At 32.5% G+C, this 11,779-nt stretch overlaps 1 protein-coding gene across 1 annotated transcript; it reads right to left on the bottom strand.

Annotated features, from left to right (window-relative positions):
- Positions 1–450: 450 nt before the first annotated feature.
- On the bottom strand, positions 451–4,734 carry LOC109804428 (CDPK-related kinase 5). Its single transcript, XM_020366252.3, has 11 exons — positions 4,039–4,734; positions 3,703–3,833; positions 3,569–3,610; positions 3,341–3,449; positions 3,018–3,096; positions 2,626–2,922; positions 2,436–2,548; positions 1,895–2,002; positions 1,755–1,817; positions 1,238–1,405; positions 451–932 (listed from the first exon to the last, which is right to left on the bottom strand). The coding sequence occupies exons 1-11, from the start codon at positions 4,495–4,497 to the stop codon at positions 795–797; spliced, it is 1,707 nt and encodes a 568-aa protein (XP_020221841.1). The 5' UTR covers positions 4,498–4,734; the 3' UTR covers positions 451–794.
- Between the last annotated feature and the right edge of the window lie 7,045 nt (positions 4,735–11,779).

Genomic DNA, 11,779 nt, shown 5'->3' on the forward strand with positions numbered 1-11,779 from the left:
TTTAGTTTTTATAATTAAAAACGTTTAATTTTAGTTTTCATACATTTTTTCCCCCTTTTTTGTCGTCTCTTTCTATAATAAAAGATAAAATTTATACAACTATAAAGACTATAAATAAATACCTAAAATAAAATATTTTTAATTATAAAGAACAAAATGTAACCTTCACATGACTATAAATACCAAAATAGGATAATTAAGCCCGAAATTGTTTTTCCACACATACCCAAAGTTTGACCAGAGACCCTTCTCATGCGAAGCTAAGTGGGAAGGCTTGGTGTATATATCATTCACAGATCCTTTTTTCCATGCATTTATAAGACCCCTGTTATTTGTAATCAATAACTATAGTATACAATGCACAGTAGATTTTGTAGCAATCAAAGGAGGTTTTGTGGCTACACAATATCAGATCCTACCAACGTAGTTAGCATGATGAGAAAGCTAGAGTTCTAAAAACTTGTTTCATTCAACTCAGAACAAAAGCAATGCAATGAATTTGAGTTTGCATTTGGACAAGAATCCCAGAACATGTTAGAATATTAAGAGTCAGCATCTAACAACAATCACAAAAATATTATGACCTGCAACTTAAACACACTACAGCTTTACAGTGGAAAATATGAATATGCCTATTTGACTCCTCCTGCTCCAAGTATAAAAGGGGTGATTTATGTTGAGTATAATCCGACAGTGACAAAGATCCCTTCATGATAAGGGACTGTTTGGTCCAGCACTTTATTGGCCAGATTATCATAAGTATAATTGAGCAAATGCTTGGACCTTCCAAATTCCTAGTGAGGTTTCGCAAGACTTCGAGAAGGACCATGCAATAATTTAACAAAACCAAGGAAGCTCAACTTTCCATCAGTGTGCCTAATCCAGTCGTGTAGAACAGCATGAACAGGGACAGATGGACCAAGCCCAAGCTCCTGATTATTATTTAGTTCAAACCACACATGAGAAATTAAATGTATTTTCCAAAATATAAAAATTGATTCTTCATAAATTCAAACCCAAACTAGAATATTATTCAACTGCTGATCAAAAACCAACATAGCTTAACATGTATTTTGCATCAACTGATTAAACTAGGGGCCAATTGGTTTCAGAAAATGCTCAGTTCTTTTTTGTAGTTTCTGGTATGTTTCTTGTTTTCAAAAGTTTATATACTGAATAAGTAAAAAATATAAAATGAAAACAAAAACAATAAAAAAAACTGTTAAATTAAACATACCGAAGCTAGTTCCTCAATGACTATAGCCCTATTTCCATCCTTTTCAAAAATTTCATAAGCACAGCGTGCATGTTGCTCCCACCGGTCAAGTGCTTCAAGTTGATGAACACTAAGTGCAGCTGCACAGAACTCATCAAAAGCCATCCTTCTATATTGCAATGCATTAAGCTGCCACCAAAATCAATAATCAATAAATGCATAAAGGGTCTGTTCAAATAAACTTCTTCATAAACACTTCTAAGAAAAGAAAATAGGAAGAAAAAAAAAGAAATAAATTTCTCTTAAGCAAAATCTAACTTTTGTATAGTTAAAAAATAAGTTTTAAAAAAGCAAATATGAGAGAACTTCTACTAACTAGTTTTTGAATAAATTAGTTTTAGTTTATGAATAAGTTTATTTAATTTTTTATTTCTATTTTTCTTTCCCAGAAATGCTTACAAATAAGTTATCCAAACAAACCTAAAATATCATTTGAATCATATATGGAGGCATTCCAAAGTTAAACCAAAGAACTTACTGATGCCAGAAAATCAGGAATGCGTGATTCCTTCATAGCGTCTGTTGCATTCTTCATCAAGGCCTGGCCAGCTCAAATTATGAGATTTCAAAAATCATTCTCTTAATGTAGTGTATAAAAAGAGTTGTAAAAAAACCAACCGCTTTTATATTTTCCAAGCTAATAGTGTTAGTTTTGTTTGGCTCTAAAAGTGCAAACTGCTCCTTCAAATACTGCAGCTCTTCAATACCTAATGTCTTAGACAGAGCCTGTTCCAATGCCCATGAAATATTATACTAGTAAGTTATTAGGAAACTCACAGGAAATGTGATCAACAAAAGGAATGGGGAATAGTAACAAACAAAATTAAGGGAAAAAAAGGACTTGAAAAACAATGCTCAAGTCACTTTTTGGTTCTACTTTTGAGCCCAACTAGTTGAAAATGCTAAACAAAATTCTACCATTTTATTACTCGGATTATTCGTGCAACAGTCAACTCAGCCTGATTTTCAACATTCTGTAATGTAAACTCTTGCATGACTAGTACACCTATTAATAAGGCTATGAGCAAAAAACCAATTGAAAGCACAGTTCCAGTAGTAGAAATCAAAAGGGGAGATACCAAGGTTATATAGTTTACCAAAATCTCTTTCCCATTCAATATCAAGATTCTTAAAGAGATTTCTGAATAAATATGCATACCCTTAAAGCTGCTTTTCGTAGAGAGGAGGAGCGCATATATGCCTTCATGAGCTTGAACACTAGAATATCCAAGGGTACTTTTACATCCTTATAATTTTTAATCCATGGATGACCTGCAGTATACACCTGTAAGGAACAGAATAGAATGTAAGAAAACACAACACCCTAAAATGATTGATGAGAAACTCACCTAATGCCTGTGCTGCAGTCATTCTTTTCCTTGGATCTTTATTTAGAAGTCTCTTAACAAAATCCTTTGCCTCATCTGATAGAGAAGGCCAAGGAGGCTCCTCAAAACTTGGAACAGCTTTCAATACGGCACGAAAAATCCCTGATTCAGTCCTTGCCCAAAATGGACGGCTTCCACATAGTAAAATATATGCAATAACACCAACACTCCACACATCAGCCTCTGTGCTGTAAGCTCTATGCAGAACTTCAGGAGCCACATAGTATGCACTACCAACAATATCATTGAGCCTTTCATCTGTAAAACACAATGGAAAACCATAACACAAAACTGTAAGCCAAACCCAAGAAGATTCAAAACATGCAGCATGTATAAAAGTACTCAAAACACACCTGGTTTCACAAAATCCGACAATCCAAAGTCAATGGCCTTCAGCTCAGAGTTCTCATCTTTTGATGTGAATAAGAAATTCTGATCCAAAAATTAACCATCCTTAGAAGTCATACTTGATAAGACTGATAAGACAGGCAATGAACCAAACCAAACATAACCACAACCATTTCATTAAATGGATATAAAAAACCATCCTAATAGATGATGATCGATGATATGTCCTTATGTTATCCTCTACCAACCCACTTCCACCTTTTTCAAGGACCGGGTGGTTCTCAATCTCACGATGCAGACAAAAAAATAAAAAGCAAATGCCCTTCACCTCAGGTTTAAGATCGCGATGCACAACACCCTGTAGATGGCAAAATGCAACAACATTCAGTATCTGAAACATCACAGCTTTTGCATCTTCCTCCGTGTATTTCCCACCTCTGCAAAAGGAAACAGCCACAAACAATCACACATTTCCTCTTTCAATCATTTACACTCACCCCCCATAAGCATCCAAACAACACAAATCGAAAAGAATAAACATTGAATAAACAAATACCTCGACAATATTCTGTCCAAAAGCTCCCCTCCTTCGCACAACCTGAGACACAAGAGAACAAGAAAAATTAAAACATTGACTACACAAAGAGAAAGGTACCAAAAGATGAAAAATAGCACATGAATCAAACCTACTCCATCACTATATAGACATTGTCATTATCCTCATATGCATCGTGGAACTGAATCAGATTCTTATGTCCGGTCAAAGCCCTCAATATCTTCACCTCCCTCCTCACATCCTCAATAGCAATTGCAGTGGTCATCTACAACACAATTAAAACCAACTCATTATCATTCACTTTAAAACTGTTCGAGATCTCACATAACTAGGACAACCCTGAAACTCTACCAGCTAGCCTTTTGGGTTAACATAGGCCCAAAAGCAAATTACAAAGAGATTTAAATTTTGAAGTCAAAAACAGAAATTGGTTATGTGATGATGTATGGAGAAGAAGGGTTGACTGAAACCTTGGCCTTGGGGATGACCTTGACAGCGACACGTTGACCTTTGAGATTGCCCTTAAGGAACTTAGCAACACAAGTGTAACCAAAGTGTCCCCGTCCAACCTCGTCCCCAACCTCAAACTTGTTCTCAAACTGTTTGGAGAATCCAAAGTTCTTGTCCAGAGCAACCATCTCGTCTTCCGGGATGGTAGCTCCGTTGGGCTTAACGGACCCGTGGCGGCGGGCCAGCACGGCCCGGATGTGCTTCGCCGGCGACGGCGGCTTGAAGAAGCGCCGGGGAGTCGTCGGCGCCGGAGACTTGCCGGAGAAATAGTGGGGGGCCGGGCTGGGAGTGTAGAACGGAAAAAAAGGAGATTTTTTAGGGGTGGGAGTGGGGTTTTGTTCGTTGTCATTGGTGTCTGTGAAGTGGGTGTGGGTATTGGGGTCTGCATTTGCTCTAGGCTTTGAATTGCAGAGACCCATTTTTGTTTCTTGTTGTAATAATGTGATCCCAGGTTAGTGTGAAAGGAGTTGAAGCAGATTTGGGAAGATGGGTGGGTTTGTGGGAGTTAAGGTTGTGTTGTGTTGGGTTTTTTAAGAATGGTTTTAAGAGTTTGAGTGGAAGAAAGGAAAATGAGTAAGAGAGAGATCTGTGGAAAGTGATAACAGGGAAACGACGAGAGTTTCGCCTTTTTTGTTGCAACCAACGGAAACAACCAAATTAATTTTGTTTCTTATTGTTATTATGGCCACTGACGTAGTTACATCGATAACTTTTCTTTTTAACTTCAGCTACGCAGAATAGGAAATGGATACTACTCGACTCTGTTTTTAATCGTAAAAATAATATTTAATGAAATCGACTTCAGTTTTATTTTGTTGGTATCGATCAATAAATATATCATAGAAATAATTATTAAAGATTTATAAGTAGTAGGAGTAGGAGTATTGGTGAAATTATTATTGTCTTAATTAATGTGCTGAGGGCATTTTTTAGACAGTTGCAATTATTTAACCGGTAAAGTTAAGGTAGGTTTGAGATAAATGATGTGGTCGAGTTTGAGTTCATGAGTTGTAAGAAAGAGAATATGTGGGGGGCATTGAGTGGTCCTCACTCCTCAGTTTAACGTCCATTATAAAGGATCTTCTGAAGCTCACAACGAGTAATTTCACTGATCAATTTTTTTTTTAATTTATATTTTTTTTTCGTTATTTGAATTTGGAATTAGTGAGAGATTTTTTTTAACAAAAAATTACTAGTCTAAGTTACTAGAAAAAAAATGAAAAATACTTTTGAGTTAGCAAGTTTATTTATTTTTGTTCATGGATGCTAAGAACATGAATTAATTTTTATTAGTACTAAACTAAGGATGCAGAATTAGTAAAATTTTAACCACAAAAGGAAGAACAATGATCAATACATCTAATTTCTACCAAATTTTAATATTTATAGAAGGAAAAAATTTACTGTTGTAACTATAATTAATCACACTAATTAAAATTGATTAATTTTAAAATGTTTAATCATTAAAATCAATTAAAACTACAATATTTAAGTTATTATATCTCATTAAAATTAATATTAATTAGATTTTAATATCAATAATTAATAAAATAATTATTTTAAATTTAAATTCAAAATAATTTTATGAATTAATTAAACTTTTGAAATATCTCAAAATATACAAATTTATTTGTTGGTTTTATATTAATAATTAATAATGATAAGATTCAACTAAATCGTTAGTCATTATAAGACATTATTTTTATTTTATTTTTTATTTGTCTACATTTTTATTAAAATGATTTAATTTCTTAATGTGACATTCAACTTATTTACTTTATTATTTTTCCCTTTCTAAAATTATAAAGATTTTAATATAAGTCTCATTTATATTAGAATATTTTCATTTTAGTATTTCTTATTTAGGTATCATCAAGTATATATTTTAACCTTTGTTAACGACAATAAACTCGGAATCACGATGTTATAGACTAAAATAAACGAAAAAAAAAATTAAAGAACACAAACCAAGTAAAGAAAAGTCCCCTTCCATTTCATTTTATTTGTTATTTAAGACAATGTGTAAGGACGTGATAGGTCACTACATTTATTATTAAATGACTATAGTATAGTGGAAGGTTAAATAATATACATCATAATTAAAGTTTATATTACAGCTAGTAACTGGTATCCCATATATATGCACAAAATACAATACCAATTGCAAAATAAATCTAATGTCGATCAACACAGTATCGTCACCTAACTAATTCTATCTTGTTCTCATATTAAGTATGATCATTGCATTTTCAACTACAAAGAAAACATAGGATAAGCTAGTGAAAAAGAATTCAATATAACAACTTATCAAGAACATCATCATATTAAAACATTGCATCTTACAATAGAACAACTTCATCATAACAACTTATGTTCACAAAACATATTCATCATATCAACATACATGCATATTCATCATTTAATGCGTCATGACACATATCAATTGTGGAGATCTGTTGGTATTTTTATAGGCAAGTGCACCCAAGACTCTGTAGTATGAATAAAAGGTTGTCGAATCTCAGGGACTTGTGAGATAAATTAAGATTTCTATTATACTAATTGATGCTTATGAATTTGAAACTGGAATAATTACACATATTCAAATTTGATATAGATGATTTTTCAAGTTCAAGAAACTGCAAAGTAATTTGATTCGAAGGAAAACAGATATAAGGAACAGTTGGGATTCGATTTCATCAATCTCCCTCCTATGCACTCCTATTGATTCTTTCTAAAGATTTCATTACTCATTATCATTGAGTTTTCTGAATTTATTCAGACCCAATCCATTGGCTTAAGAACGTCTAAGATATTTAACTCAATGAATGATTCCTCACTTTATTCAGTTAAATATCTCGCATTAAGAATCAGAACTTATTGCAACTACTAGTTTCAAGACCATCCCTGGCTCTCAAAACTAATAGGTGATTCGTTCCAAGTCTAGATTTAGAAAACGTTTTCCAACCAAATTCTAAACGCAAAATCAGAGATAAATGATCAGTTTATCAAAGCATTAAGAACAGGAACAAAATCACTGACATAAAGTAATGGATGATATATATATGAATCAAAGAGGAATACATAGGAGTTTGATGATTACATCTATCCCAACCCTAGAGATTAGCTCTCCATATTACAAGAAATCACCAAATTACAAGTTGAGAGGTAGAAGAAGAAGAAGATCCTTTGAAGATTCATGTTCCCACAAGCTCCAGAGTACTCTGTTTTTCTCCTCTCTCTGTTCTCTTCCTTCGTACAGCTTCATGATGGCTTTTCTCTCTCCTGTGCCCTTCTATATGTGATAAAATTAAAAACAGAGTGAACAGGAAAGAGAGGAATCCACTCAGCGCCTTAGAGTGGCTGAGCGGATTGAAGAATCCTTCACCATGAAGTAACCTCAAGGGCTGAGCGCCTCAGATCCGCTGAGCGCTTTAGAGGCAGTGAGCACCCCTTTTTCCTGGATCAAATCCGTTGAGCGGATGGGAGTGACTGAGCGTCTTCAGTTTGGGAAGCTCTCTGGCCTGATTCTGTTGAGCGCTTTAGAATGGCTGAGCCATTCTTCTCCAGGTTTCAAACCCTACAAAATAAGCACCAAATTGGATCAAAGGCTTCCTATTCCTTGTACTAACATTAATCAAAAGTACCTCTTTGATTCTAAGCATATATAGATCGAAATAATATCAATATGTACACAAAATGTGCTAGATAAGTGTCTCTAATGAATATTTAATCAAACTAATTAGACACTTATCAAGATCTCCTACATCTTTAGGTTAAACAGTTTAAGTGGTTTATCCCTACCGAATTATAACAACTGATATAATACCAAAAACAACGGCTGACATTGAGGCTAGAAATAATGGCTAGCACAAGGCTAGAAATAACTGTTAACATAAACTAGATTGATTTCTCAGGTTTCACCACTTAAACAAAGAAGTATGATACTATGTTAGGATAGAACAATTTGGGTATGAGCCTATCACGACATTAGTCTACAACACTAAGCCATCTATGGTGTTAGTCCATCGATTACCCTCTAAATACCATAACCCTTTGATACTAGCTTAGAGACTAATGGCCCTGACTCGGTACTTTACTCGATTGGTCGTTTTATACACATGTGCCTCAACTTTGTCCACACACAAATGCCACATAAAACCTAGGGGAGACATCTGAAAAACAACTTACCCATTCAGAGACCAAATTACTTGTTGAAGGGTTCAACTGGGTTCTCAGAGCATCGCAACATATATATGCACAATGGGATATTTAGTTCGAAAACACCTTTAACTCCCCTTTAATTTCTATGTATCATAGTTAAGAGATGCATGTAGCCCACATATCTATAGCTTAACAACTTAATAACTTATTCATCTTTCAACATTTGAGTTTTCAGCTTAACAATATACAACTCATGCAAAATTCAACTCCCAACTTTACAACATATCAACTTAAATAACATAACAACATACGTCTTACAACATTATGTCTTAAGCAACAACAACATAAGCAATCTGAAAACATCTTATAGCTTCACAATACACTCAACTTATTACATATCAACACCTATCATCTTACAACATTGCTTACATAACTTAATTATCATTCATCATCTATAAAACCACTTAAACAACCAGTTTTTTTTATCATATACATCTCGCGCTCGGCGCCATTTGCTAGGCGCTCGATGTCAGTAAGGTAAGGAGCTCCTTGTCTTGCCCACACTTGTAAAACCACTTAAACAACCAGTTTTTTATCATATACATCTCGCGCTAGGAGCCCGATGTCAGTAAGGTAGGGAACTCCTTGTCTTGCCCACACCTAACGTTACATCATTCGCTCTCAAGGTGATTGAGGTAGAGAATGTCTCACTCTCCCATGCCTGGTGTGGCAACATCCACACCCAACCCTAATTAGGTAGAAAGCTCTCTACCTAACTCATGCCCATCACCACACAATCTAGCACCTCACATATCACGCCTAGCATCATTCAATCCACACTTAGTGTGATTTCAACCCGAGACGAGTCTCTCTCCTCACGTCTAACGCCACTAATCATATGCCTAGCGTGAGTAAGACAAAGCGCTCTCTTTTGGAACCATGCTTGACGTCTTGAAGGCGCGCCCGACATGACATTAGATTCTACACTTTTGTAGAACCCAATTTTGCAAAATACCTGAAAATCATAAAGTTTCCACAACATGCAACATCTTAAACAACATCTATACAACATATTCAACACAATTTCACCATAAAAACACCATGCAATTGAAATAAATCATCAATCAATCATAAACCTCCATGAGCCCCTTAAAGCCTTAAAACCCATGAAAAACCCCTTTGAACTTCATCCTCAACATCAATCAACGAAAATAAACAACTCATTCCAATCATCGCAGCCACACAATACACCTTAAACTTGAAATCAATGCTTCCCTTACCTTTTGGAGACAATTTCGCAATAGGAGAAAAGAAAGAACTCTGTACGACACCGACTCAAACCCTCCGCCTTCACAAGCTCTGATTCTAGCCCTCAACCCACTCGAATTTAGCTGAGGAGAAGAGTACAAAAGGAACTCAAGTAAGGAAGAAAATGAAATAAGGAGAAGAAAGAAAGGATCTCTCTCTAGCTTCTCTCTAAGTTTCTTGAAAACTGAAGTTACGAACTTTCTTTTTGAAAATTTTCCTTTTATACCTTTCTTTAGTCGGCTCCATTTATCTATGATCCAATCCTATAGAGATCAACATGCTCTCATGGTATCTTAACCCTAAAGCTCTCAGTAGTAGTTGTTAAATCAAACAACAAAGTTATGAGACAACAATATTACACAATAAACACATTTAAGAAAACATTTGAATACAACAATTGATTATGAAAATATTTGGATACAAGTCTAGAACTGCTTTTAAGAGTTTTTCTATTGAAAAATATTTTTTTATTTTAAGTTGAGAAACTCTAAAAAATAATTCTAAAACGTATCCAAACAAGTTATATATTTGACTAGAAAGTTCCTCTACAAATGAGTATGTGTTTGGATTAAAATTTGTAGACTTAAATTTGAATTTCATTTTGCCAATTTAGTTTAATTGAGTTTACAAAAACAACCTTGATACTACTTTAAAGTGATACTTGGTTTTAGGCTAAATTTAAGTGTGTCAAATTCAATTGATACTTAGTTTTAGGTTAAATATTACCTTTCAATTGATACTACCTTGAAAAATCATCCAGAGATATCTTCAAAAAATTCACAAATTTATTAAAAAAGGAGCAATGAAGATGGATTAAAAAACTAGGGTTTAAGAATTATGGAGTTTAGAGTGTAAAATAAAGTATAAAAAATAATAAATATAATGTCTGAGTGTCTTGATTATTGGAGGAGAGAAATCAAATAAGATAAATACAAGAAAGACAAACTAACAAAGAGTGGTTTGGAAGGAAACAAAAATAACATAGACAAATGGGTGAGACAAGATGAGGTGAAAAAAAAAATAACTTTTAGAAATAAAATATATTTCAAAAGGAGAATACATTAAAAAAGTATTCAATATATTTTAAAAAAAAAAAAGAGAAAAAAGATAGACGCGTTTATAACTAAAAATTGGAAGTATATATAACATTAGCTAAAATGTACATGTTAAGGCTTTTTTTTTTTTTTTTTTCACATACAACACCTTTTTATTAATCTATGTGACTTTTTATTTTATAAAAATAAATATTAAATAAATCTTTTTATCGATGAAACTAAAACTTCATGTAGACTTGAGTTGTGCCTTGCCAACAACTAGTTTTATTTATTTATTGAATTGTCAATAATTTGTTGATAACTATCGGTAAATACTAAATAGCATTATTCTATGTTTATTGAACATGATTCAATCACTGACGTTATCAGCACACCTATTAATTTGACTATGGTTAATAGTGAATTTTAAATCATCAATAATTAATTTTATTGTTATGGGACCTAAATAAAATCCAACTTTTCCTAGAAAAAATTATAAATTCTTCCGACTAACTTTTTAAAAAATTATCTTTTAAATTAAATTTGACTAAACATTTTCTTTTAGAAATACAAAAATTATATTAGGCTAAATACATTCTAAAGAAAAGTCTAATAATTATCATATTGAATATTATATCTCGTTCTTATATATAAGAACTAATAGTCTAATTCACTAAAATTATAAAAAAAAATAGTTAATTTAGTTAATAACAATAAATTTATTTTATTTATATATTTTTTAATATTATTTTTATGTTATTTTTCTTTTCTAATTAATATTTATATATTTCCTATTAATCAATTATAATATATGTGATGTTATATATTATTTTTTCTCCTAATTAATATATATATATATTAATCAATTAAATTATATATTTGTTAAAGAATTTATAATTAATACATTTTACAAAGTTTAGAAAGTATATTTTAATTAAAATTATTTTAATATAAAATAATTAATATGTGAAATAATATAAATTGAATGTTATATATTGAAGAATAAATAAATTTTTAAAATAAATAAATTTTTAAATCTAATAAATAATATTAATGGAGGTCGTAAAGAGGAATGTGCAAGTGCACAAAAAGAAGATGCGAGAATAAGGCCGCAAAATCTACCAAAAGTCAAAATACATTAATTTGCCTTATTTGTCGGTCAAGCTGTCTTAAATTTTTTTAATTGTGTTTACTTTTT

Source organism: Cajanus cajan, chromosome 2, assembly GCF_000230855.2.
Source record: "Cajanus cajan strain Asha chromosome 2, NIPB_CcT2T_4, whole genome shotgun sequence".
Lineage (NCBI taxonomy): Eukaryota > Viridiplantae > Streptophyta > Magnoliopsida > Fabales > Fabaceae > Cajanus > Cajanus cajan.